At 54.1% G+C, this 19,471-nt stretch overlaps 9 protein-coding genes across 9 annotated transcripts; 5 read left to right on the top strand and 4 right to left on the bottom strand.

The window, feature by feature from the left end:
• Nucleotides 1–184: 184 nt before the first annotated feature.
• Nucleotides 185–2,451, top strand: B0H18DRAFT_1125317 (uncharacterized protein; the record flags this gene model as incomplete). The annotated part of the gene is made up of 13 exons (XM_048035000.1): nt 185–242; nt 299–354; nt 410–505; nt 542–601; nt 658–668; nt 721–860; nt 915–994; nt 1,048–1,125; nt 1,183–1,244; nt 1,292–1,669; nt 1,728–1,893; nt 1,951–2,051; nt 2,112–2,451. 13 exons carry the CDS (start codon nt 185–187, stop codon nt 2,449–2,451), a joined length of 1,626 nt encoding a protein of 541 aa, XP_047886737.1.
• An 876-nt stretch (nt 2,452–3,327) lies between these two features.
• B0H18DRAFT_959644 (uncharacterized protein) lies at nt 3,328–3,918 on the bottom strand (the record flags this gene model as incomplete). The annotated part of the gene is made up of 3 exons (XM_048042844.1): nt 3,328–3,565; nt 3,686–3,872; nt 3,900–3,918. The coding sequence occupies 3 exons, from the start codon at nt 3,916–3,918 to the stop codon at nt 3,328–3,330; spliced, it is 444 nt and encodes a 147-aa protein (XP_047886736.1).
• A 1,885-nt stretch (nt 3,919–5,803) lies between these two features.
• B0H18DRAFT_122048 (cytochrome P450 monooxygenase) lies at nt 5,804–8,148 on the bottom strand. Its single transcript, XM_048036725.1, has 11 exons — nt 8,045–8,148; nt 7,808–7,992; nt 7,680–7,753; nt 7,550–7,624; nt 7,423–7,498; nt 7,058–7,368; nt 6,882–7,008; nt 6,621–6,828; nt 6,330–6,569; nt 6,135–6,281; nt 5,804–6,083 (listed from the first exon to the last, which is right to left on the bottom strand). The coding sequence occupies exons 2-11, from the start codon at nt 7,989–7,991 to the stop codon at nt 6,008–6,010; spliced, it is 1,518 nt and encodes a 505-aa protein (XP_047886735.1). The 5' UTR covers nt 7,992; nt 8,045–8,148; the 3' UTR covers nt 5,804–6,007.
• A 3,039-nt stretch (nt 8,149–11,187) lies between these two features.
• On the top strand, nt 11,188–12,360 carry B0H18DRAFT_1125314 (uncharacterized protein; the record flags this gene model as incomplete). Its single annotated transcript, XM_048034999.1, has 5 exons — nt 11,188–11,354; nt 11,423–11,503; nt 11,560–12,073; nt 12,126–12,188; nt 12,244–12,360. 5 exons carry the CDS (start codon nt 11,188–11,190, stop codon nt 12,358–12,360), a joined length of 942 nt encoding a protein of 313 aa, XP_047886734.1.
• Nucleotides 12,361–12,928, top strand: B0H18DRAFT_122029 (uncharacterized protein). The gene is made up of 2 exons (XM_048036722.1): nt 12,361–12,367; nt 12,421–12,928. The coding sequence occupies exon 2, from the start codon at nt 12,567–12,569 to the stop codon at nt 12,891–12,893; it is 327 nt and encodes a 108-aa protein (XP_047886733.1). The 5' UTR covers nt 12,361–12,367; nt 12,421–12,566; the 3' UTR covers nt 12,894–12,928.
• Nucleotides 12,929–13,060: 132 nt separating this feature from the next.
• Nucleotides 13,061–13,787, top strand: B0H18DRAFT_1044028 (uncharacterized protein). The gene has a single exon (XM_048030701.1). The coding sequence runs from the start codon at nt 13,157–13,159 to the stop codon at nt 13,595–13,597; it is 441 nt and encodes a 146-aa protein (XP_047886732.1). The 5' UTR covers nt 13,061–13,156; the 3' UTR covers nt 13,598–13,787.
• Nucleotides 13,668–15,284, bottom strand: B0H18DRAFT_1125313 (uncharacterized protein; the record flags this gene model as incomplete). The annotated part of the gene is made up of 3 exons (XM_048034998.1): nt 13,668–14,125; nt 14,185–15,205; nt 15,258–15,284. 3 exons carry the CDS (start codon nt 15,282–15,284, stop codon nt 13,668–13,670), a joined length of 1,506 nt encoding a protein of 501 aa, XP_047886731.1.
• Nucleotides 15,285–15,810: 526 nt separating this feature from the next.
• B0H18DRAFT_959640 (uncharacterized protein) lies at nt 15,811–16,279 on the bottom strand (the record flags this gene model as incomplete). Its single annotated transcript, XM_048042843.1, has 2 exons — nt 15,811–16,033; nt 16,077–16,279. 2 exons carry the CDS (start codon nt 16,277–16,279, stop codon nt 15,811–15,813), a joined length of 426 nt encoding a protein of 141 aa, XP_047886730.1.
• A 1,394-nt stretch (nt 16,280–17,673) lies between these two features.
• On the top strand, nt 17,674–18,361 carry B0H18DRAFT_959639 (uncharacterized protein; the record flags this gene model as incomplete). Its single annotated transcript, XM_048042842.1, has 3 exons — nt 17,674–17,810; nt 18,043–18,098; nt 18,216–18,361. The coding sequence occupies 3 exons, from the start codon at nt 17,674–17,676 to the stop codon at nt 18,359–18,361; spliced, it is 339 nt and encodes a 112-aa protein (XP_047886729.1).
• Nucleotides 18,362–19,471: the final 1,110 nt, after the last annotated feature.

Raw genomic sequence — 19,471 nt, 5'->3', positions numbered from 1 at the left:
TTTAGAAGCTCACGTCGATCATATGCATCTGTCCATCTCATCCCGACTCCCGAGGGAGAGCGTAGGCGACCGCCACGTTATGTGAGTCACCATATGTCTTTGAGTTGCCACGTCTCACTCTCGTTGCTACGCGTAGGAACCGCTCATTTTGAGGACATGGGTCGTACTGTCCCTGACGACATTTATGATATTGCTCGCAGTAGCGACAGAGATTGCGTTGCATTTCTCCAATAGACAACAAGGTCGGTGTCAGGAAACCGCTACCTGTATCCTTGTACGCAACTCACACACGAACCAGGGTTTGCCGTTCCACAGAAGAATGTCTTCACTTTCGTACCCGCGTCATTCCTGCTTGTGAGTCGTATAGCAACGTGCTGGTCACTCCGCTCATCTATATGGTGCATTATAGTCATTCTTCCCCATCTTATTCATCGTACCCCTCGCCAAACTGTGGGCGGGCGCAAACTGGGGCATTCAAACATTCCAGGCGAGCTTTGAGACCCCAGTGATGCACGTCTGTCCTTACCTTGTATGCACGTAGCCATATGTCGTGCTGTCGAAGGGAGACGGGCAGGCCGAGGACACCATCCTCCTTGATTATGTGCGTCGATTGCATTATTCGTTCGAAGAGATACTTACAAAGACATCGTGCGATAGATGGCATTGAAGTAACAAGCAATTGCTCGCCGTGCGCTGTCTAGATGCTGACTGTATCGACAGCAACTGGGAAACTCTGCTCGTATCGACGAAGCGAAAACACTGGCTCGTCCTCGTGTCGCTGATGACGGTCTTTGTTACGAGCTTCATGCAGCCGCTCGCTGGTTCTGTGTTCACGCTAGCAACTCCGGAGCATCGACAAGGTAACGAACGTGCTTCACTGCTCGAACTCAACGTGCTCACGGGGTTATCTCCAGAGATCATCCTTCAAGCTCAGCGAGCACTTGGTCTTGTTTCGACCTTCAATAACCTGAATGCTTTCTCCTCGGCTGCGGGTGTGAGTCTTCGATGTTATTTGTACTGTTCTGCCGAAGCCTTAACTATCCACAGTTTACAGACTCGAAGATTTATCAAGGCCTTCCGGACCCACCATTCGTTGCCGGTCAATGGGCTGTAGCCCAGTTTGAGGTACGTGAAGGGCATACCTAAATTTATCACACTGTGTTCATGTAATTCCATGGTTAGATCCCACAAACAGATGACGCCGCCGCCTCCGTCGAAGCCGAAGTCGATGGCATCGCCACCCAGTCTAACTGCTCTGCCCCTCCACCTCCACACTCACCAACATCACGAGCCCGCTCTTCCCCCAGTTCCAGTTCAGCGCCGTGCTCCCTGACGGATGCACCGGCCGCGTCCAGTTCAACCCGGACGACTCCAACCAGCAGTACGGCGTCGTCCAGGTCGACGCGGCGAGCTGTGGCGTCGACAGCGACACTGACATCCAGCTCCTGCCCGTGATGTTCTGGTTCTTCCATTCGGCGCTGGGCGGGCAGGGGCAGAACGTTACGAGGGCGAAGGGGGTCATTTGTCGGCCGTTCATGAAGGTTCAGACGGTCTTGGCTACTGTGAACACCAGCACGTCTGCCCTCACAAGCATCAAGCCGCTTGCGGATGTCACTCAGACCGACAACAACGTCACGGGGCAGCCCCTGAATGGCCAACCGTTCAATGGGTGCGTCTCATCTCCAGCATGCGCGTCTGCGTGGATCTCTGACAGTTTGTCTTCGTAGTGTGATCTTCCCGCAGGCGAACAATACCTTCGTTCAATCCAGAGCCCTCACCATCTCGATGGGGCTCCCGGGGACCATCTACCGGAATGCCTCGCTGACGCCGGACTTTGGGGATTTCTTCGAGGACGGATCGACCAGCTTCTTGAGCCTGACGTCATCGGTATACGTGAGTGTCAGAGCTGCCCTGCCCGCGCCTCCGCTCGCACGCTGACACATCCTTCAGTCGACATACTTGTCGGTCATCGCGAAGACGGTGTACTTCGTGCCCGCAGACTCCTCCCTCAACGCAACCCTCATCAACCATCTATCTCGGCTCGTAATCGAGTAAGTGCTCGCATAGCGTAGCCTTTGCAAATGTCCCCTTTTTTGATCTGCATCCCACAGGCCCTTGGCTGCGCACGGACTGGCGGCGGTCCTCCTCGCCGTCGGCATCGTCGGTATGCTTGTGCACCTCCTCCACAGGCATGCGCGCCGCGATCTTTACCTCACGGCGCCGCCGGGGTCCATCGGCGCCTCCATGGCGCTCGCATTCCACGCCGGCTTCGGGGCCTCTCTCACGCCGTACGACGACGGCGAGAGCATCGGGCGGAAGCTCAGGTCGATGCGCTTCAGCATGGACCGGCGGACGGGCGCGATCCTCGCGGAGGAGGTTGACGATGGAGATGCGGTGACGCCCTTGACGCGGTCCTCGGAGGAGACACTGAAGGGCTATAAGGATTACTGAGACTGGCAGGTGGTGTCTGTTCGTTCGTCCTCGCGGGGGCTTGTCTGATATTTTGTAGTTACCAGACTGCTTTGTAACTTATTTCGCACGCAATTCCCCGACAATTTTCTGGTCGTCTGCGTAGAACTGTCCCGACGGCAACATTCGAAATGCGGATGCGTGCATTAAGCACGATCAACTACCCTGGTCAGTTGCAGGAGCGAGGGTGCAAGAGGATTGCGAACGTTGTTAGACATCATATCGGTTGGATACAATATCCGGGTCGCATGCACACGAGGTATGTCCCTCATAGCCTCCATTCCATCAATGACTCGGACTGCCTGGTGTCCCGAGAAGCCCAGGGGGCCTTCCAGGGCCTTCCTGACGTTCCCAGCGTACTCCTGACGACGCCACGCGCCACCCACGGTTTGAGCAACGCGGTGAAACCGTCCGTTACGGTAGAAACATCCTCGTCCGTCGTCTCGGCTTGCCACCGTTCGGACTTATCTAGTCGATCCGTCGGTGCCACGGTTAGTTCGACCGTGCGAAGGCGGGGGGCGTGAGGACGGCCAGCAGCCTGCGCAAGTCGAGGTGTGACGGTAGTGGTGGTGGTCGGTGGTAGGGAGGGGGTTGTTGTAAGGCGCAGTACAGATGATTGGAAGTGAGCGACTCCGCGCGACTGGGAATCGCGGACATGATAGCGAGGAGCTTGGCAGCGACGGCGTCCCAGTCTTTCACGCAGTATCTTGACAGCCCAATCTTGACACGTTCAGCGCGAAGCACCCAGACAGATCATAGGGTTCTGGACCGTCTGAGTAATGCATTGTCAGTCTCTGGACGTACAGATATACGCTCGTCTGATTACTACATACCTTGGATGTAGTCTATTGTCATGCTTTAGGGGGCCGCTGATACGGCGTGGATTATACGATTAATGGGACCGATGTACTGTGGCGAGGTGTGCCGGACCTCTAGGTTGACGATGGATATGTCGCGAGATTCATCGGATGGTGAGAGCACGAGCCAATCAACCAAACCCTCAAGCACCGATGGATCAAGGTTGAAGCCAAGCGCGAGGGTCTTCAGCTGTTGCATTCGTGGCACCGGCCAAGCGCTCCCGGATGGTACTAGTTCGCTAAGCGCGAGATGAGAATGCTGCCCCTGCACGAGTTCAAGCTTTCAAGGCTTGGATTCCAGACGTTCAACGAACGCTATGTACGAACCAGTCATGCCCGACCACGATGACCTTGCCCACCCCATCCGCATCGAGTCGATGACGTCCGCGGCGATCGCGGCATTCGTGGGGTTGTCTGTATCGCCCGCGCCCAACATGTCCGGGATGATCAGCGCGTAGCCCGTCTTCCTGAAGAGGTTGACCAAATAGCAATCGTACGAGGTCGAGGAGAAGCCATGTATGAAGAGGAGCGTGTCGCGGGAGTGCCCTCAACGGGACGGACGCGCAGTGATACCTGAGTCCACGTGGGTCATCGCGGCGTTGTAAAAGATTGGTCTATGGTGAGTGTTGATACCTGTAAGTGAGTGCGACTCTCTGGGGACGTGATGTCAATATATACAGGTACACCTTGAGTGCGCCCCGTTGGTTTCCTCTTGACCGACACTGCCTCCGCGGAGACGGCACATCCATCACATGCTGCATCGTTAGTTCCTCGGTGAACAACGGGAACATAGTCTCAACGGCGCCAAAGAGAGCCTCTCGCAAAATCCAAAACAGCGGGGTCTGGTCTGAGTAGAGGGCATCGACCGACAACACATGTGAGAGCGAGGACAGAATGGATGTGCGTAAACATTGGCACCCGGGGCCCCGCTGTTGAACAAAAAGACACCACAAGGCGAGACACCCGCGAGACACCGCATTTACGCACTCAGACGATAATGACGGTCTGCCGTGCTCAAAGGCACACGCAACTGGCGAGCAACTGGCGAGCAACTGCTACTTGAAGTGTAAGGCAGCCGTTCAGATGACTGCCTGCTGTAGTAACGTAGTACGCGAGATGAACTACCTTGCTAGGTTGCTCCTTCCAGACCTTGCATGAAGGACAGCACGACGAGCTGACTCCGGCGAGACATCAGCGTCAACGACGGGCGATAACACAATCGTAGAGTGCACCAGTGTACATGCTTGAACCGCTTCACAATAAGCAGATCCTAGTCTGAGGCACTTCAAACAAGTATTCGTTGCGCAGACGAACAGACCGAGCACACCACGCGTGAACGATATATATGTGCACTCGTACCTCGTGAAGTCGCAGGACAGCAACATCGACTTTGTGGCGTCGTCTCGACATTCCACACGGCCGAGTACTCTGGTCACGGTGGGCCTGGAGCGGCACTGGTGCAACCATGCGTTGGGACATGTGTCGTAGCGAAGCTACGGCATCTGACTCAAGGCTGGCCTCAAAAGGTGCTGAGAATACCATGCTGGCTCTGTCTGCATCGGTATGCAGAGCGGGCGTCACGGTAAAGACAGCTATTTCCTCGAGCTCGGAACTCAAAGGAGGGGGCATGAACTGGTATGGATTGCTATTTCTCTGAACACACTGGCAGGAATCGGAGTTTGGTTACGACGTACCCGTTGCTCTCTTCCATGGATCAACATGCATGTTATCGATCTAGAGACTACGCATGCAGAAAACCCCCTACGTGCGGACGACGGACGTCGAGGAACAAGATGCAGCATGCAACATAGGAAGGTCGTTCGTTGGTCTGACTACTTGAAGTAACGGAGGGCGAGCCGCGTTGTGCTTTGATTGCGATCACGCGTCTGAGCGTGATATTCTTCATTGATAGATGGTGTCAGTGGCCTTTGCCCTGTGAGTTGGCGGTGACCGGGATGGTGAGTGCGCTAAGCAAGTCGGTCGACACAGTCGACTGCCAGTGAGCGCTCGCCACTGCGCCTCAGGGCAGCGAGCGCTAAGATCACATCGCTACTGAACTGGGCGCGTAAGCGATTACCAGGCAAGTTAACTTCCGCACTCATTCGTCACTCACCCTGAACATCACCATCATCCTGGGCCGGCGCGACCCCGGCCGGATTCATGAACACCACTTCGAAAAGGCGCGAGGTTTCCCTGCATACTTCACGTCTATGTCGCAATCTGAAGCGAGTTGACGAGGCTGGGAGAGTCAAGAATGGACCGGGACGGTGTGAATAGCCTCAGGCCGGGAGAAAGGAGAACACGCCGTAAGGAACGGTACCATTACAAGGGCCTGGATGCTATAGGCATAAGTCATGTGAAGGGCGATCGCAAAGGTCGTGTTCCTGGGGAGTGCAAACCGCACATAGAAGCCCTGGACGGATAGACCCGTCTCGTGTCACTCGGAGCTCTGATTCTGAACGCTTCGTCTAGTACTTAGATGCGCCGGGTCACACGGATGCCGAGAAGCAGGGTCGCAATCAGAATGACAACACTCAGCAATCGCTGAAAACATAAGTTTGACAAGAGTACACAAATGACACATAGCCCAAAGTCAACGAGAAATACAGAACATCAAACACACCTTGCGTATACACGGGCCTGAAACGCTTGAAATGCATCTATCAGAACCTGTCGAACATTCAGGACTCCCGCCGAATGGTTTGAATGTGCCGCTCTGAGCGCGGAGTAAGAACGACGTCGAAGTGCGCCGGTTCACTGGATCCCATCAGCTGCCGATCACAGATACTTAGTGATGAACTCGCTTACGCAGTCAGACCCGAACGGCACGCGCCGACATCCGGCAAGATAGGCTTCTTGTTAACGTCCATCGGAGGGTTGATGTCGAAAGCCCACATGAGGCGCACCATGCCAATCCAGACGGACTTCGCGGCGAAGTGTTGCCCAGGGCAGACCCTATACACGCGTCAGAAACTACATCGCTCCGACGACGCTATACCTCACCTCCTCCCGAAGCCGAAGGCAGAGTGTCCCTCATTCAACGACGACTCAGGCCGTATATCCTCTTTTGCCATGAGGAACCTCTCGGGATTGAACTCGAACGGGTCAGAGTAGATGGTCGCATCGTGATGAATAGCCCAGATGTTCGGTATCACGGTCGTCCCTGCGCTAATGCGAAAGCCCTTATAGACATCATCTTGCAGACTGTAATGGGGCGCTGCCAACGGAGCGACTGGCATCCATCTAAGGATCAAGTCAGCAGCACGCTAGGCACTTTCCGACACCCGAGCTCACCGGAGGCCTTCCTTGACAAGCGCCAAACAGTATGGCAGCTGATCGAGGTGGTGGTAGCACGGCGCAGTATCGCCATTGGCACCGAGGACCTCATCAAGCTCCGCTTGCGCTCGCTTCAGGACGGCGGGATAGTGCATCATGGCAACAAGGAACCACAAGATGACTCCAGCAGTGTTATCCGTTCCAGCCTCGAATGCGGTACCAGCAACTAGTCACAGATCTTCAGCAACGGAAATATGAGGGCTACTGCATAACTCTTACTGTACGCCAAGGAGTCCTCATCGAGACCAAGTTGTTCCGCGTTCTCCCAAAGGTTAGCAGCAAAGCACTCGACATGCGCGCCCGAGTCCATCCGTGTCTTGACATCCTTGAGAAGATGGCTGTAGAACTGTGATGTACCATGAGAACAACTCTTTGCACATGATGGACAGCCCAACTTCATGTTCGTACTCGCCCTTCTTGCGCGCCTCGTCACGCCAAGGGGCTAAGAAGTCCGGTAGCCAATCGAGGATGGGCACCCAGTCGACCATGTGCGTGAACGGGTGCATGTCCCGGATGAACGTCTCGAGGATGTGCAGCACGGTGCGCAGGTCCTCCTCGCTCCCAAAGCCCTTGCCGTAGATCAGAGTGAAGAGCGTCTCGGCGGTGAACCGCTTGATGTTGATGTACGTCTTGCTGGGGTCGTTTATGATACCCTTGAGCAGCACCATCGAGCCGCGCTCTTGAAAGCGCTCGTATGCGCCGACAGCTGGGCGGAGTTCTGTCAGAGACTTTGGAATGAATCACGATCCGCGCCACTAACCCTGCGGGTTCATCATCGTGTGTATGGCAGTGCGATACTTCTTGAGAAGCGGTCCGTAGGGCATCAGAACTAGGCGCTGGTGGAGGGGTCAACGCGAAACGCGGTCGCGTTGACAATGATCACTGACTTTGTCTCGCGAACGGTACTTGCCTGCGTAGATGAGCTGCTTCCTCGACGAGTAGTTTTTCGAGCGCTGCACGAGCTACCCATGCCGTCCATCAGACATGACTCGTCCGAAGTGATATCGGCTGCCTTACCAGCTCTTCGATGTCCTCTGCGTTGTCCAACACCAATATATCGTTGTCAAGCGCCTTGAGCATGACCATAGGTCCTACACGTCTTTCAGCATTGTGCACGCAACAAAGCGGCACCACGAGCGACTCACCGTATTTCTGGCACAGCGAGTGGAAGTACATCCACGACTTCTCCACTGGCACGCGCCATGCGTTCCCCAGCAGCGGGATGCGCGTTGGGCCCGGCGGCAGGTTCTTCTCGCGGTGCTGAATGAGGGTAGCGAAGATGCCAATTGCGAGGCAGGCTAGGACAAGCAGAATCGGGGATTCCAACATTCTGTGGGACAACCATCAGCAATCGCTACAGTAATACCATGGCGATACGTCACCTAGATTTCGGTCTGCTGAGCTGACGATACGCTATGCTCGAAAGAAGGCCTTGGTAGCTCGCCAAGAGACACGATCTCAAGTTAAATAGGTATTCGTAGAGTGGTCCCGGTCCACCGCCCGTACGGCGCGAATAAAACCGTATGTCCCTGAGAAGGTTAGTAAGCCACCCCCGCATAGAAACCTTGCATAGCCTACCGCTATCATCGCAGGCCGTCACCGTCTTCTGGCATCATCACTGGATGTAGCTGGAATCGCACACTAGTTGTGGCAGACTCTGAAAGACACCATCAGTAACACTGTCGGGCGCATCACCTGTTCCTCCGAGAACCCTGAGTGGACAGAAGGACCTACGGACCCCGCTGAGAACGGAGTTTGATACGTTGACCGCGGGTGAGCGAATGGCGTGCTGCCGAGCATCCTCGTCGTGGCAGGGTGCGTACTAGGCTGCATTTCTGCGGAGCCCAGACGCGGTACACACGTACGACCTGAGATAACAAGGCCTGTTGCGTCAATGTTTCACCACCAAGAATCAGGCGCACCTTTGACGGACGTCCTCACCAAAGACAAGCTGATTCAACAGACACATGCAGGATTAGCGTCTGGGGCTGACTGGGGTTGGATGGGTGAGTTTCAAACGCATATCCCGCTGACGCGAACCCCAAGAACGGTGCTGAACGACACGAGGAAGTGTGGCTCGGTTTCCGTCTCGTGTCTGGGAATATATCGGATTCCTGAGTCTCTCGATGCGAGGCTCGCGGTTGACGGACCTGCTGCGCGAAGAAGATATAATACGCGATCCGCGTCAATATAAGTCCACGGTGCGGCGTGCGTGGCGTACGAAGGTCACGAATGCGCGGTGAACCGTGACAACATCGCGTCGAACGCATTGATCGATGGCAGCTTCTCCGTCCGTGCTCAGTCTGTCCTCAGCACTGGCTCGGAGGCTTCATGCTGCTGAACACCATCAGGTTCGCAATTCCCTGTGCAGGATGGCCTCCGGCTCATGAGTACTTTGCACTGATCAGCCGTTACGAGCGACTCACTCTGACGGTACACTGCTCAACAGATGCTTGTGGGGGAAGCGTCGAACTCAGTGAAAGTAACCCTTGCGAAACTTCCGCGGTTCGAGGCTGAGCGCTGAACTGTAGGATAGTGCGTCGAGCGTGAATAGAACTTGGGAGATACTGTGTTCAACTCCTGCTGCATTTCGGCTACTCGTCAGACCATGGGCGATGACATGAAGCGGAGGAGTGTACTAGTGTACATACCTGAGGCCCTTCACAATAGCAAATCCGCGTCTGAGCCACTTCAAACAGGCATTTGTTGCGCAGACGAGCAGACGGAGCACATAATGCGTGAGCGAAATATATATGTGCGCTCGTACCTCGTGAAGTCGCAAGACAGCAACTTCGTTTCTGTGACATCGCCTCGACATTCGACACGATTGAGTATCGCGGTCATGGCGAGCGCGAGGCGGCGCTCATGCAATCACAGCGCGTTAGGACACATGTCGTAACGAAGCTACGGCATCTGATTCAAGGCTAGCCTTTCACAGATATGAAGGACTCTAGCACGGCTGACCTGCATACGCGATAGGTCAAACATTTCATCCACAATTGCTGCTGTAAACCGCACTTGCACAACAGAACACGCTTATAGACCTTGATCGCGATCGGTGAATTCGCGCCACTACGCTGGCCCTATCGAAATCGGAACGCAGAAAAGGTATCACGTCAAAAATCCATAGGGGACGTCACATTAGAAGACTGAGAACTAGAAGATGCGGAGGAAGTTGGTGTTCCGGACCTCATAGAAGGGGATGTGAACTGGGTTGAAACGCCAGTGGCGTTGGTGCCGGAAATTGGGATCTCGTTAAGTTACGACTTACCTATTGCCCTATCCCATCGAACCATATGCATGCACTTGATATCCGGTCTACGCCTGCGGACAAGCCCCTTACGTGCGGAAGTCGAGGAGCGCTGCAAGACGCGGTACACAGGTCGTCGGTTTGACAAAGTACGTTGCATTTTGGTTTCAATGGGCATGCATGGTCATTGTGTTCTCCGTTGCTGGATGGCAGTAGCTTTTGCACGGTGAGTCGGTTGTGACTGGGATGGTGGCTGCGCTGAAAAGGTCGGTTGACACGGTCGACTGAGCGCTCGCTTCTGCGCCTCGAGGCAGCGAGCGCTGAAGATCACATCGCTACTGAACTCAGCGCGTAAGCGATTACCAGACAGGTTTACTTCCGCACTCATTCGTCACTCACCCTGGACACCACCATCATCATGGGCCGTGACTCCGGCTGGCCTCATGAACACCACTTTGACCTGGCGCGAGAATCCCCTCGTACTTCACGTCTCTGCTGACTCGGAAGCGGGTTGACGAGTCTAGGAGAATGAAGGGTGGACCGAGACGGCGTGAATAGCCTCATGCCGCGAGAAAGGATAACGTACCGTAAGGAACATTACCACTTCACTCGCAGTGGTTTCTGAAGTGCTTGCTCCATGGAACATAGCAGGGAGGCCTGTTCGTCCGCGCGTATGGTGCCCAGTGGTCGCATAGCTCGTCATCTGCGCCGCCCTTTGCCAGCAAGTTCGCACGTCAGCCGACTGCTCGCTGTGACGAGGTGAGCTCCCCTTTATTACTATCTAACCTTTCGCAGACAGCTGGGAAATGGCCGAAGGCGGCTAGGTTGCGCCTCGCAGCATAGACGACTCGCAGAGCGCGTATATGCGCTTTTCAAGAGGTCTGTGCGACCAGGCCTGTACTGCCGTGTGCTTATATGGTGCGTGTGATGTATATTATGCTGTGCTGCTCATTGGGAGTGCGGGGGAAGATGGGGGGAGGAGACAACCCGCAAAACGAACGACCCCCGTCCTCCCAATTAGGAAAGCACTCCGCACTTCACCCTTCACTTGTTCACTAACGTGACTTTGTTGAATACAAACCTTAATCGCGTTGAATGCGACAAACAACGCGCAAACAACGCGCCCCGCGCCCGTATATATACCGCCGCCCGCCGCGGGGTATAAATACAGCTGCCCCGCCCTCCCTTCCCCCCATCAGCGGTCCCTCGCACATCGCCTCTCGAGACTCACTCTCAGCCTCTCACTTTTCAACCTCACTCTCTTATTCTCTCACCATGCGCTTCTTCAAGCTCCTTGCGGAGGTCTCTGTCGGCGTCGGCACCCTCCTCAGTGGTTACTGCCCCGAAGACGGCGGCGCCCCGCCATTCAGGCCTCCCGCCGGCATCGACAGGGCTTGCGCCGCCTGGGGCAAGACTGTTGATGCAGTTTTCAACCCCGTCGGGTACGTCGTGCTCACCCTGGTCGCCCTCCGAGTCGAACATCCTAACATTATTTATTTATTCTTGCCAGACTCGGACATACGTTGCTTCGCATCAAGGACGGTTCGTTCAACACGGGTTGGGATGGCACACTCATTGGGATGTGGCGAAGGTGCGTGCTCGTGTCTTGCAGCGGCGTCCGCTCTCTAACACCTGCTCGTCGTACAGCGGTCAACTCGCCCCCTCCGACGAAGACTGGTCCCCGGACCTCTCCTTCGTGAACGGTACGACCAACATCGACATCGGTTACATCGATCCTGGGAGTCCGCCTGGTTCCGGAGCGCTACCTGAGGCGCGCAAGACACCAAGCGGATATACCGGTACTAAGGACATCATTCTCGCCCCCTGCATCATCTGCTCCTCTCTTCGCGATGCACCTTCGCCCACGGACGACGACTACGCGACCATCGCCGTCGGCGACATCCGTGTCAAGATCATTCGCGAATGGCCCGCCAACTCGAAGCCCGCGGAGGACATGCTTCGTACTGTCATGCTCCTCTCTTTGGTTATCGGGGGACATATCCTGGCCGCGATGATCGCTCACGACCCTCATAACGTCGTCGAAACGCACGTCTTTCCATTCATCGGACGCTGCGTACGCCGGGTCGTCCACGTTTGGAACATGCCGTGGACCAGCAGCGGGAGGATCTTCATCACGACGAGCGACGGCAACGAGTGGGTGGTAAGTCTCCATAAGCCTCATCGCTGTTCCCACCCGCTAACATCCTCGACAGCTGCTGGACGACCTTGTGAACGCTGAGTTCATCTTAGTAGTCGAGGACGAGCCGGATCACGTGGTACGTTTCGATCGCTCAATGTTTCACAGTAGGAGGCTGATGACAATATGCACAGGACCCGGCACCTCTCTGGAACCGCGGCATGCGCGTCCCCACCTCTGGTCCTCGCCAGACTCGTCGTGGTCAGAAGAAGGCCTCGAAGAAGTCGAAGGGCTCGAAGCGGGGCGCATGAGCTTCTGGTACGTCCCCTCGCCCCTCACCCCTCCTGGTGCGTCTGACCGTCCGCACACAGCTCCGCTCCGCATCGTTCTCCACACAGCCTATCTGTATCGATATTTCTCTCTCTCGGGTCGCCCTGTAGCGTTGTAGTCTCCCTGGTTTCTGGTCTTTCCTCGTGGTTCCGTCTTGTCTTTCCTTCCACTACTATGCTGGGATCCGATGGCCGACGAGCCTCAGAGCACCGATGCCCCCGCGTGTTCTGAGGTTCGTCGATCGTCGGGGCGGGTCAGGCGAGCGGAGGGGCATTCCGCGAGTCTGGCTTGCAATCCCTACACCTTCCTTTCCATCTCATCTCATCTCATCTTTTACTATTTCTTTCTCTTGTTTCACCTCTTTCCGGTTGGGATTTTGGTTCTCTCATCGTACTCGGGTTCTTGGTCTTGTTTATTGGCGTCTTACTTAAGGCTCGTGTTTCTGGGACTTGGACGTGGATGGCTTTGTACGGGACTAGTTGGGTATATTTGTGGTCACACTGTCGACTTGTAGCATGGTCGTATCTTTATGGAATATTTATGGTTCGGTCTTCCCTGCATCTCGATGCGAGTCGGTTGAACTCGACCCGCTCAGTTGTGATCTTGAACTCGATAACATCAAACAACAAGATGTTAAACATCATTCTTGATTATGGGAGCAGCTGTCAGTCGCCAGCGTCGCGTCGGAGGCTTCTAATACATTGTCCATGAGTGGATGCATCTTCTATGTAAAATCTGCTCTTGGCAATCCTCACATCCTAAGCGTGGAAGTACCGGATGTTCGCCGCATGGGTTGGTGAACATGAACACGATGATACCAAAACAAGATACAATTCGTTTGACCGGAGCAGTGGGAAAGTACGGTACAATCACATCTCAAAACTCTCAAGCCCAAATCCGAGGTCGATGTATAGTAGTACATCGGGTCATCATCCAAGCGTGATACATCTCAGTCATCATAGCAACTTGAGATATGACTCGTCAATCGAGACTGTAAACCAAACCGAGTCACCTCCATACCAGAGCGTCATCCGTCCTGCCACTGAGCCGGCCGATGCAGCCAGACGACCGCTTGTGAACTACCAATCCCCTCGCATCGACCCGCGCTCCGTACGGGCGATGACGAAGCCGCGGTGCCGCCACCTCCGCCAGGACCGTCCGGGCGACGTGCCTCTGCATCTTCAACATGTGAACTCGTGGGCGTGGCTGAATGGCTGAACGGGAGACAAGGGTTGGACGGACGGGTGTGTGTCTCTGTGTGCGAACGGGCTCGCGGGTGATGACGATATCAATGGCCCCTGTAGGTGACGGTGACGACGCCACGAGCAGACCATGGCTGCAATATGCCACCGAAAATGGGCTCGAGCCTATCCTCGGATATGACCACGTCCACGGAAGGATCCATTCGATGACTCAGGTACGTCCTCACCTCGACATCCTGCAATGCGTCGAAGTATGGCCGGCTCATGACTTCATGCAGGCCCTCTAGATTGAGTGACTTGAGGACAGCACTGGGCTTCTCATAGGCGAGAAAGTTGTAGTCGAAGACAAGTGGAACGCAGACCGCGATGCGCTCGAGCTGACGGCTTCGGATGGTGGAGAAGATGTCACTTAAGTCGTGGATTGCTTCAATCCACGCCCTGTAAGTCTGCCCCGTGTACATGTCTCTGGTAGAGTGCTCCATGGCTCGCAGTGTGAAGTTCCAGGATCGCAGTGAGGTGTTTTGCAACAGATTGCTTTGGAAACCTACATTGTTGCACGGGCATCAGTGGCGAAGTCTACAAGCAAGACAAAGGTACTCTTACGGTATGCATTGTCGTGGTCAAGTACTTCCCAGTAACGGGTCAACGATGCCCCTGCCGCTTCGAGGAGTTTGCTACTGAGTGGTGTGTGGCCCACGGAGGGAGGCCCGTAGTCTGCGTCCTGCCGAAATGTCAGACCCGCAAGTGAGGTGCAGAGGCCTGATTGCGTCATCCAGTCGAGGAACATCGCCATGATTTCTTGGCGGTGTACGTCAATGTTAAGGTATCGAAGACGAATGTGAGATGATGGCTGAAATGGTGGGGCTCCCGCGTAACTGGCAGCACCTTCCTGAGCGAACCTAACATCTATTGTGAGGTCTGTAAGCTGAGGGAAGGCAGATACAATCTGCCGTAGCTGCGTGATGTTGTTTAGTAGGCAATGGCCAAGTGTCAACGACGTGACAGACTTGAACCTCGACAGGGCAAGGAAGAAGTCCGCGCGGATGAAACGAAGTCTTCCATTCTCGATGTGAAGGATGCGTACACGAGGCATCACACCAACGAGTGCGGATGGTAGTGCTTGAAGGTTGTGATGTCCTCCGAAGTTGGCCAGTAGCCGGCATGTGCTCGCGAGCGACTGCTTGACGCGTGGGGACGCGTGGCACTGCTTGAACAGTATGTTGAAGTTGGTGCGGCTGCGAATCTCGACGGCATAGTAGAGGCTGTGCATCGCGCGAGGATACCACATTGTGCAGACCAGCGCGGCCGCGGCCGATGTGGGCTGATCACCGATCATCGCGTCGATGACGAACTCGAAGACCTCGAGCGGGATGCGATCTGAGAGGGCCAGGGGCAGGGTGTCCTGAAAACGGGCGTCCCACCAGCCTCTGAAGATCCGTATTCCGGTAACGTTGAAGCCTTCGTAGCTCCAGTCATCGGCGCTGGATTCCTCACTGCTCTGCTCATCGGTACTCCACATCTCGTCGTCCTGTTCATCGGCACTGCTCTGATCGTCATCAATTTTCCCGTCGGCACTCCATTGCGTGGTGCGTGCGTGCGAGATGTCGGGAGAAGCGGGAAGATGCTAAGTGAACGGCGCATCAGTCGGGATCATGGACAGAAACAAGAGGACCGACACTAGGCTCAGGCTGGGGGTCGGACATCTGGGCACTTATACCCTAGTATGAGGATGCGACGTGGATGTGAGCAAGTATGCACAGGTCACGGCGTGTACCAGGCGTGTTAGTACTTGCGTGAGTGGCCATGCCCCTAACCCTATTATCAGTAGCTGTATTCTTCGGGGCGCCCATCCATTGCGCGTGTGGGAAGACCAGGCTAGGTCGAGACTCGGAGGGGACCCGAGTCCTTGTCCTCACATACACATCGTCGTCCAGACTAACAACATCAACGTGTTATCTGGTCTATTACAATGGGTCGCTATACTCTTCCGCGTCGTCAATGGTAGCTGTCGTGTTTCATCCTCAACCGGTGTACTAACCGTCGATCAACGTTTGTTGTGTCTTAGGTACCGCGATATCACTGGGAACAGTTGTGAGTGATGGTTAATACGTCATGGCTGGATATGCACCAATTGTAGCTAGCATGTTGAACGCTGAAGGCGGGACTTGAGTACATACTTCCAAATGCAGTCAAAGGAACGAGCAACTCATCGACAAACGCGAACAATATCTAAGCATCGCGAAACCGATTGTGGACTCGGATACTGATGTCGAGGGGCTCGTAGAACTGGTCCCCGACGGGGTACTGGCAATACCGAGAGGCAGTGTTGTCCTGTGGATTGTCGATGTAGCCGCCGTACGTGTTCACGAACGCGGCCCCCCATCCTTGGCAGGTCTGCCCAGACGAAGGGTTGAAGATGGCGACATCGTCCGCCTTGCAGGCCACGCGCAGCCTATGCAGCTCCGTGGAAGGCCACATTATTCAGTGGTACCTACTCGATACTAACGGTACAGCCGGAGTGCATTTCGACCGTTGCAAACGGTAAAGCCGCCTCCGGCCGGAGCTGTGATTTCCTCGTTGCAAACAGGCCGGCCGGACTGGTTTCTAACAAGCCGGCCGAGTGTATCTCAAACCAGTTCAAACGGTCCGGCCGGTGTATCCCTAGGGCACCCATGTTCTGTCTGAACAGGGGGGCCATTTAGTGTCTTGCTGGCAACGGACCGGCTGGGCAATAAGGGGTTTTAATTATAACAGATCAACCGGGATACTCTTTCTCCTATGGTAACGAACCGGCCGGGCAATGGGATCCTTCATTTGTAACGGGCCGGCCGGAGTGCATAATTCAGCAGTTGCAATGGGCCAGCCGGAGCATATGCTCCCTGGCTAATAACAGACCGGCCGGGTTGCATCATCTCTAGCTGGCAACGGAGTGGCCGGACCATTTTTCCACATTGATAGCAGGCTAGCCAGGCCATATAATCTAGCACTCCACACTGGTAACGGTCCGGCCGGGCAACAGTATTGTGACCCAGTATCGGCTGGGCCAGTCAACAATAGACCATACTCCCTTAGAACAGCCTACTAGTAGCATGTATATGTCCACAGTGCATGCCCTATCACATTGCCTGAGCTGTTAGCTCACTGGCCAGCCATGCAAACACTGGCCGAGAGCATTCAAAAACCTTCGGCCTATTGTATTATGATACAGATTTGAATGATTGTATATGTAAGACCATCACTAATGGAGCCCAACATAGTGTTCCCACATTTCAAAGGGGCTTAGTGAAGCTGCCACCAGCCAAATTAAATGGCCGGACATCTCAAAACATCGGCCGGGCATTTTAGTTCATTGGCCGAAGCTTTTTATTCATTGACCGAAGCTTTTCCTTCATTGGCCAATGCTTTTTCTCACTGGCCGAAGCTTTTTCTCACTGGCCGAAGCTTTCACTTCATTGGCCGAAGCTTTTCATCGCCGGCCGAAGCTTTTCATCGCCGGCCGAAGCTTTGGATTGACCGGCCGAAGCTTCTACTTCACCGGCCGGCGAAAACAGCCGGTGCTCGGCAAAAATGGCCGGCCGGTGCGCAAAAACGGCCGGGCTATTGAATTACTATATGTGGAAATGTGGTATTGTCTGGGAGCCCTTCATTCACAGAGTCTAGTATCAATTTCCTAGTTTCCAAGAACACATAGTTAGGCCAGGATATGCAAGACAAGATTTACTACTCACAGGCTTCTTTGCAAAACATGTTATTCAATTCCTGAAGCCAATATTCTTTGCCCACACTGTTTGACAATCTAGAATGTGTTATCACAATGCATAGAGTAGATCCCCAAAAGGAATAGTCTTATTCTTTGAAGCTGAATGCAGGACAACAAATAAGGGGTATACAGGTATGGTATACATGTTGACTTCCTGCAGCTAATGTTCTTTCCAAACAGTGTTTTACCATCTAGAATAGTTCATTGATCCACAAGGAATCAGTCCTCCAAAGGAATAGTCTTATTCACACAAGCTGAAGGCAGCACAGAGTTAAGGTGAGGGTGGGTATATGGGTATACATGTTATACTGTGTTCACATCCTGAAGCCAATATGCTTTGCCCACAAGGTTTGGCAATCAAGAATGGCACAGAAACATCTACGTTGGTAATGGTCCGGCCGGCCAATCCTCATAGGAGATGGTCCGGCCTGTGCATGATCCCCTTAACTCTGTACCACATTCAGCTCATGTGAGTAAGACTATTCCTTTGGACGACTCACTCCTTGTGTGTAAATGAACCATTCTAGATTGTGAAACTGTGTTTGGAATGTAGATTGGCTGCAGGAAGTCAACATTGTTTGACATGTATACTATACCTTACCCCTTATCTCATGTTCTGCATTCAGCTTCGAAGAATAAGACTATTCCTTTTGAGAATCTACTCTATGCATTGAAATAACACATTCTAGATAGTCAAACAGTGTGGGCAAAGAATATTGGCTTCAGCAGTTGAATAACATGTTTTGCAAAGAAGCCTGTGAGTAAATCTTGTCTCGCATATCCTGGCCTAACTATGTACCTTTGGACACTAGGAAATCAATACTAGACTCTATGAATGAAGGGCTTCCAGACAATACCACATTTCCACATATAGTAATTCAACAGCCCGGCCGGTTTTGCCCACCGGCCGGCCATTTTTTGGCCGAGCACCGGCTGTTTTTGCCGGCCGGTGAAGTAGAAGCTTCGGCCGGTCAATCCAAAGCTTCGGCCGGTGACGAAAAGCTTCGGCCAATGAAGTAAAAGCTTCGGCCAGTGAATTAAAAGCTTCGGCCAATGAACTAAAATGCCCGGCCAATGTTTTGAAATGTCCGGCCTATTGATTTGGCCCTGTAGGGACAACCTGGCTAATTTTATGGCCAGTAAAGCAAAAACCTGGGTGAGTGAAATCTCTGGCCAGTTAATTTGGCCAGCCAGTGGGGCTGTTTTGTGTTTTGCAGCTTCACTAGGCATCCCTAAGTCATGGGAAAATTATGCTGTGATCTACTAATGATGGTATACCCTATAGGTGCATAATACATATAGTATTTCAATAGCCCCCAGGGGGCTGTGACCGGCCAGACCGTTTGAAGCAGGACAACTCCTGCCCGGCCGGCCTGTTCGTGGAGTCAGTTTGTTTAGGCTGGCCAACCCATTCTGGACCAGATAGACTTCACTCCGGCCGGTCCGCTTGCAATGAAGGGATTTTATCCTGGCCGGAACATTTGAAGTGGTGGGGCCTGAGTCCGGCCGCTCTGTTTGCAACGTGGACTGGCCGGCCACTCCGTTGCATGTGCTAACCCTGCCCTCCACCCGGCCTGTTTGCAGTGATGTTGTATGGGTCCGGCCGGACCGTTGCCTATCCAGCCGGACTGTTTACAACAGGTACATTACCCCGGCCAAAAGCCCGGCCGGCCTGTTGCAAGCGGTGCATTGTTGCTAACGGTAGACCCGGACTACTCCGGCCGGAGGCGGCTCTACCGTTTGCAACGGTCGAAATGCACTCCGGCTGTACTGTTAACAGCGAGGTTTTCCACTGAATGGGCTCGGAAGGCATCGTGCAAAGCATCCGCGCGTATGGATCTAACTAGGGCCACGACTTGAAGAAGTGGTTTAGAGAGTATTACGGGACCGTGACTGCACCATAGCAGTGTGAATGTATGTGAATGAAGCTCTAGACGGTTGACAAAGGAATGCCGTACCTCCACAGAAGTTGTTTGAGAATGAGTGCGATGAAGGGATTGAACAAGACGATCTTTGAAGGATGCGCCCCGTGTACAGCAAATTCAGTAGGGACACTCACGAAGACATTCAACGAGAACGACGCGATCAGTTAACCCAGGGTCACACTGAGCAATTGAGAATATTCGTCAA

The sequence above is a fragment of the Fomitopsis serialis genome (assembly GCF_022376445.1).
Source record: "Fomitopsis serialis strain Sig1Antser10 chromosome Unknown B0H18scaffold_151, whole genome shotgun sequence".
In the NCBI taxonomy this organism is placed as follows: Eukaryota; Fungi; Basidiomycota; class Agaricomycetes; order Polyporales; family Fomitopsidaceae; genus Fomitopsis; species Fomitopsis serialis.
Note: the sequence above shows the minus strand (reverse complement) of the source record. Positions and strands in the feature narration are given on the sequence as shown.

Coding starts and splice junctions, on each gene's coding strand:
- B0H18DRAFT_122048 (XM_048036725.1), bottom strand. CDS start 7,991: ATGTTGGAATCCCCGATTCTGCTTGTCCTAGCCTGCCTCGCAATTGGC. Junction 7,499..7,549: donor AGTACCGTTCGCGAGACAAA/GTCAGTGATCAT, acceptor CCCCTCCACCAG/CGCCTAGTTCTGATGCCCTA. Junction 6,829..6,881: donor TGAGGACTCCTTGGCGTACA/GTAAGAGTTATG, acceptor ATCTGTGACTAG/TTGCTGGTACCGCATTCGAG.
- B0H18DRAFT_122029 (XM_048036722.1), top strand. CDS start 12,567: ATGGCCGACGAGCCTCAGAGCACCGATGCCCCCGCGTGTTCTGAGGTT.
- B0H18DRAFT_1044028 (XM_048030701.1), top strand. CDS start 13,157: ATGTTCGCCGCATGGGTTGGTGAACATGAACACGATGATACCAAAACA.